Source organism: Actinia tenebrosa, unplaced genomic scaffold (assembly GCF_029948245.1).
Source record: "Actinia tenebrosa isolate PJP-AT-01 unplaced genomic scaffold, QUT_ActTen_1.0 PGA_scaffold0__85_contigs__length_37466705, whole genome shotgun sequence".
Lineage (NCBI taxonomy): Eukaryota > Metazoa > Cnidaria > Anthozoa > Actiniaria > Actiniidae > Actinia > Actinia tenebrosa.
The window spans coordinates 30,838,947-30,845,853 of record NW_028292569.1 but is presented as its reverse complement, the minus strand read 5'-3'; the positions used below and the strand labels follow the sequence as shown (position 1 = coordinate 30,845,853).

Sequence of the window (6,907 nt, the reverse complement as noted above, 5' to 3'; positions counted from 1 at the left end):
AATAGCATAGCATTGAATAACAATACGACTGCCTACCATGTTATTTGAAACAAAAGTAAATTAGCAAAACAGGGTTCAAAAATAAATAAATTAGTATTATGAAGGTTCAAAATCTTTATGAATGTCATAGAACACGAGCTTCTTATTTTTGGCATCTTATATGATTTCACCTTTTATCTCCTTGGGGAAAATTTCTTAATTCACTCGTCGATTGATGAGAGCACTTGTGATTTCAAGTCTCTACAAGCAAGTATTTGCATGTTCAGCGATTCATTTCTAACAAAAGAATCATGATCACGAGATAATTCAACCTTGACGACAATTAAAGCGACCAATATTTCAGCGCTTTATCAGCTCCAACTTATTTAGTTTTTTGTTGAAAGATCCACCGTCATCGATAAAGGAAGTTGAACCTCAAGTATCAAGTGTTTGTGAAGGAATGAAAAGCCAAAAGCCCATAGAGTTCAGGTAAGGTATTTCGAGTATTTTGATCGAGAACTTTCCGGGTTTCGCTCTGCATGAAGATTTTGGTAACTGCTGTTTCAGATATTGACAATGACTTCACGTTGAAAAAAAATTAAACATGTTTACAACAGAATTGATGTTAACGAGCAAGATTGACGAAAAACTTGACAGAAAAAAATGATGGATTAGTTTACAAGAGTGTGACGACGAAAACTGATACTAAGTTATCTTGTAATTCGATGCTACACAAGAGTAAAGAGGACGAGCCTTGGACGTTCGATGAGGTTGAAAACAACCAGCATATTACTAATGATTTTACGAATAATTTAAGGCATAATGAGTGCTTAAACGACACAGAAACGCTTACATGTACTGGAAACAATGTTAAGACAGAAAAGATGGAACAAAACAGCACGGTTTTAAGAGAAAAATCTTTACAATTCTTCGAAGATTCGAAATTCAAACGCGAATGCGAGTGGACGTCTTCTTACTTCGCCAAGAAAAACAGCGAGGATTTGCAACCAAAAGACAAAGATTTAAACGGTAATTATGGTCATATAGCCATCAGGAATAAAACTGAAGCTTCTAGTTCAATATTATGCGAAAATGTCACTTCACCGTTATCTAAATTTCAACAAAATGGAAAACCTAATGGGATTCCTGTGTTGGAGCAGCAGGGGGGACATGGAACTAGTGATTCTTTTAAAGAGGATTCTTCAAGAAGTTGTGACTTAATTTCGGATAATACTTCTATTACAAGTGCGTATAAGGATATTAAACACGCTGGACATGATATGAAGGGTTATGTAAGCCCTAAAGAAGGAAATATCGCGTCATGTTTACACCGTGAACGATTTGACAGATTTTCTTCCCACGACACCCAGCCAAGTAGAAAGAATCCACAAGACATTAAAATACCTATGAATACTTTGAACAAAGAAGTTCTTTTATGGGATAAGAAGAGTACATCTCGTACAAGCAGTGGTTTGTATCAGGATGCACAAGACGTCATTGACTGTCGCGCAACAGCAATGTTCAGTCAAGCAGACATAGCAAAGAGTTTGAAAGTCGAGAACCATGTACGAGAGAAAACGATCGTGCCTGTTTCGATACAACGTCAATCCGTGTGTTGTGGAGTCTTGTTTGAAGAGAGCTTCACCCTCGAAGAAAACAGAAGAATATCACCCGATCAATGGAATTCATTTGATGATGGTGATCAACACGATGAAACTGTTGTCATAGCCGTCTGTGATGATGATGATGATAATGATGACAATGATGGCAATGCTGATGCTGTAAGTAATGATAATGATGATAACCGTGTCATAGTAAATGTCAATCATGACCAAACTGATGTCTTTTCTAATAATATAAGAGTGACGAAATGGCATGATGATGAGGGTTGTCATGGAGATGACATGAAGATGTTACTAGTAAGTTACCATGGCAATGATCTTGATACTTGTCATGGTAACGTCACAGGAAACAGTGCAAGTGATGCTGATGAGAAAAAGGATGCTGATGCTGGTAGTCAAGAAGATAGTTCAAAGAGATTTCTGCTAGGAAGCGGTGCGGTTGATGTTGAAAATGATGTGGGTAATGATGATGATGATTATGATGATGATGAGGATGATGATGGTAATGATGATGATTATGAGGATGATGATGATGATGATAAGATAGAGAATGGTGGTAATCCCTTTGATCTCGAGGAGTCAGAATACCAAAAATTGATGCAAGCGTTAGATGATTCAATTGATTCCCTGCTTGATGATGATCATCAAGAAGAACCCAGTATTGATGAAGAACACTACAACACAGGGAACCCATTTGTGCCTTCTGATTGGACAAATGAACAAACAAAATCAACTGATCTTTCGACGTACGAGGAAAATGACACCAATACAAAGAATGAAGAGGTTTTTGTCAATGAACTGTCACTGGAACAAATGAAAACCCCTTTTGATGATGAGAGCGAGTGTAATGATCTCATTCGTGAGGAATCATTCTGCGGTTTAGAAGACGAACGAGACGATGGCAGCAAATGCGATGACAATGAAATGAAAAATCCTTTTGATGAGAGCGTGTGTGATTATCTAGTTGGTCTGGAATCATTCTGCAGTTCTGAAGACGATCAAGATGATGGCAGCAAATGCGATGACAATCAAAGGAAGAAGTTTGAAGAACAAATTGAGAATCACACCAAGGAAAACGAATTGGAAAGCAATTATCATCATGTACCAACAGAGTTAGCCAAGACTCGAGATAGCTACTGTGCTGGACACGATGAAGTTGAGAGAAAGTTTATTGGCTCACTTGAGAAAAGAACTGATGCTGGGTTCAGTGGGTTAGACTTGTTTGAAGAACATCCATTTGATGTAAACTTGTTGGTGAAGAAAAAAAACGGCTTACTAGATGATAGTTTAAAAGCTGCGGCTGAAAAAGAGAATTGTCGAGATGAGCTGGAGGACATCAGTCAGTGCTGTAAAGCCGTGTTGGAGGAAACCAGCTCACATTCAATTGATGCACTTGTGATGGAAGATGGAAAGAATGATGAGGACGACGACGACGAAAAGCAACAGGAACGCGACCTTCCACATGTAGAAACATTCACAAAGACGGCTGATGTTCACATGAAGAATGATGGCGGAATGAAAGAAGTTCCACTACCTGAAGATCAAGATCAACAGGACCCTAGTCAGTCCCGCACTATTCCCGTGATAGTGGAACCTTCCACACCCACGCGAGAAGATGCACGCCAGTGCAGCATGGATGGAAATGATTTTGTATCTCTTCTTGAATCGTACGGTATCCTAACACCACAATCAAGCCAGGGCGAACAGTTTTCGAGTGACTACTTATTCACCAACGAGGACTCAACGAAGGATCTTTCACTTCAGGATCGGATACAAAACGTCAACAAAGCTTTTGAATGGGTTCGTAAAGAACTACAAGAGATGCTCGGGATTGATTCTGGTTTAAAAGTTCAGTTCGATGGACTCCGACAGGAAGCGCGATCATTACGAGAAGAGTACGAGCTATTTGTTAATTGTGAATACTATGACGATGACGAGATTTTCGACGAAGCCGCGGAATACACGACTTGTCAGAGAAACTCGAGTGATACTGCGAGTAAAGTAGTACAAGATGATTCCAATCAGTGTATGCATAGTAAGCCATTATTACACAATGGAATACGAGAAGATAACGGGTATCATTCAGACACGCCTTCTTCCAGTACAGACACTGGATCAACAGACAATAACAAACCACAGCATACCACTCATGCGCATGCTAAGTACTATTATCAACCGCAGCCCACACACCCAAAGATCCAAGAACTAACCAGTGGCAAGTGTGTTTTTGAGCTTGTACTTTAAGTTAACCGTGGCGATTATTCCTAATGAAAGCAAGCAGACTTACATTGTCTTGCTTTTTCGCGTTTTAAGAGTAATTTAAGAGTAATTTTAGTGAAACGAAAGACCAAATAACCATGATGACGTCACCTCTTTGTTTATTTTTGTCGACAGTACAAAATCAAAAATCTAGTTTTAGAAAATATTTCGCGTGGCTTTGTCAAACTCACGTTCGTGTCCTGGTATTCTGATTAAGTATTCATGAATCTTGCGCGCTTTGATAGGACTAACGGAATCTAATCTGAATAATGTAATATAAAAGACGAATTATTTGAAAGCATGGGACAAGAGCATCGCATGACGTCATCATTTTGTCTGGTTTGTTGGAAAAATATGAGTTTTTATACGTTAAAAAATTATATTAGGATTCCTGTGGAAGACTGTTGGTTTTACCACAGGTAGCCCACGATTCTCAAACCCCGAGAATGAAATTTAATTTAACGAAGTAGTTAGAGTATTTAAGTAGAATATTTTTTTTTTTGTAGTTTATAAAGCTCATTACAGTTGGTTATATTGCTATGCGGTGATCAAGACAACAGTCGTGACATTGAATAGGGTAGTACACTGCCGTCAATTAAATATATTGTTAGAGTACATAAAGGTACATGGAGACCGTGTGGATGTACATGGGAAACTATACTGTAACAGCCGTGATATGAATAGGGTAGTACACTGCCGTCAATCAAATATATTGTTAGAGTACATAAAGGCGCATTGGGACCGTGAGAAAGTACATGTTAAAGTATTCTAACAGTTTATTGGATTGACGGTAGTCTCTTTTCCAATCTCCATGTCCCGACTGTTGTCTCGATCATGGCATAGCAATTAAAACAGCTGTAACTGGAGCATCTATTTTGATGTACATTCTTGAGCTAGCATTGAAAATGCAGTCTAGTTCATGCAAACGTTTAAGTATGATTGAGGCTGGTATTCGGTATTTTATTTCTAACAGACGCACACTGATTGGCCCATTTAAACAATATACATAAACGATATACACATGTCATCCCCTTTAGTATTATGTCTTCATGTACCAGAAATGCGCGTGACAAGAATTTTATTATCAAGGGCATTACACGTGGTCAGAAACGGGAAAACATTACACCCAACTAAATATATAAGGGATTACAAATAACTTTGTCTAATATTAGTCATAACTTGCATACCCTAATGTAATAATATTATTTCCATGTAAAATATGCGGAGATCACGTGATCATGTAGTGCGCATAAGTCTCCTGGAAAGACTTCTTTATCTAGTCTATCTATATAGACAACTAAACTGTGTAACTAAAGCATAAACAATTATCATTCAACATTTATTTTCGTAATTATCTTCAAATGTATATTTTTAGTTCTGATAATTTATACATACTGTTTTTGTCATAAAATGATTAACAAGAATAACAATTAACAAGAATATTTTTTCTCCTTGGTAGCAATTTATCAGTCTGCCAAATAAAGATCTATTTGACATATTTTAGGTATTAGCTCTTAAAGTATTATTAATAATAAATGGAATAATACTCAAGAGGTGGGATATTTTGCTGTACTCTCTGTTGGTGGTAGTGGTTCAAATACAGGTGGTCATATAGATGGAACATCTTATCTCATTTCTATTCTGGGAATATTATCCATTCCATATTTTACATATTCCAAACATCTGCTGGAGTTTTGTTTGTTGCTAAGTAAATCCGCCAACAATTTTTTATTTCCTATAACATATTTATTCCTTTTTTCTTTCTATTTCCATCGACATCTTTTTGAAATCTCATTCTTTCCTTGTCCCATTTCGTCGTTTTTATTCAACAGCTAGCTATATGATCGTCGTGTTTTTATTTCTCGCTTTTTTCTATTCTCTTAAATTTTAATTCCATTCCCAGTTATCCTTGCCAATTCATCTATCCAAGATCCCATTTTTCTATCCCATTCTATCCCATTTCAAAACATTTTTTTAAACATGACTCAACTTTTCTATAGATTTAGTTCAATATAGTAAACCCTAAAATTTATCTCCACAAGTTATAAATATTTTATTTGTTTGTGTCGATTCAATTTCGCCTCGAAGTGCCTCCTAATTGTATGTCATGGGTTGATAAGGTAAACATCGAAAAAAAATTATAATTCAGAAAGAGAATTTCAAACAAGAACGAAAAGACTTAGTAAAAAGTAACTAGCGAAAGGAAAAAATTCTAGACGTAATTGAGGTGCCCTTTACACAGAGCGTAACGACAAAACAAGCTCATTTGTTTCATTATCAATAAAGACAAAATTGGCGTAATTAGTACCAAAAAAATACAGGTACTCGTTGATTGACGTGGAACACACCAAGCAGGTGCAAATGATATAGAATGAAAAATAGAACGAACCAGATCTAAACGAAAAAGAAGGTAGCTTTGTCTTCTCAGAAACCCATTTAAATGTAAATATTGTTTTATAACTACATTTTGTATTATATTCAAGTCATCTCTTTTGAAGTCTAAGAAATATACTTTAGATCTAGATTGCCGTTGGTTTGATTAAGAGAATGCCGTCCCCTCCATTATTAATCAGTAATGCTAATTGAAATCGTTTTCTATAACTCATTTTAGTTAGACCCGAATGTAAAAAACGTGTCCAATTCCATGTTTTTGTAAATATCTATATTTTTTCTTCTTTTTGATTTCTTTCTCTACCCCTAATTTTACTCTCATCTTTTTCCATATATCTTAAATAATAATAATTATAAAGCTGCTGTTAAATCTTTACAATGCGAGAGACTTTCCTGAGGGGGATGGGGTGGGGTGGGATCAGCTGATCTGAGAAAATTTTTAGCCAATCAGAATCGAGAAAAATCTCATAACTGAGATGTTCCTTTTTCTCTTGAAATTATGGATTTCCAGGCCAAATAAAAAATAAACCTTGCTACTAAACACTCGATAACAGTGTTCAAATAATTAGTGGCTTTAATTGTTTTCATTGCGATAGCAGGCATGTTATTATTTCACGCTTGTCAATTTTCGCAGACTACATGACACCTCGGTTTGC

The 6,907-nt window shown here is 36.4% G+C and overlaps 1 protein-coding gene across 3 annotated transcripts in view; it reads left to right on the top strand.

The window, feature by feature from the left end:
• Positions 1-5,411, top strand: part of LOC116300422 (uncharacterized) — a 34,696-nt gene extending 29,285 nt beyond the window's left edge. The window contains exons 2-3 of one of the 3 annotated variants that reach the window (XM_089040436.1): positions 384-468; positions 597-5,411. In XM_089040436.1, the coding sequence (XP_088896562.1) occupies positions 705-3,845 (3,141 nt within the window). In that variant the 5' untranslated portion in view covers positions 384-468; positions 597-704 and the 3' untranslated portion in view covers positions 3,846-5,411. Of the gene's footprint in view, positions 1-383 lie in introns of all 3 variants that reach the window. The other 2 variants (XM_089040430.1, XM_089040424.1) reach the window with 2 other exon arrangements.
• The last annotated feature ends 1,496 nt before the right edge of the window (positions 5,412-6,907 follow it).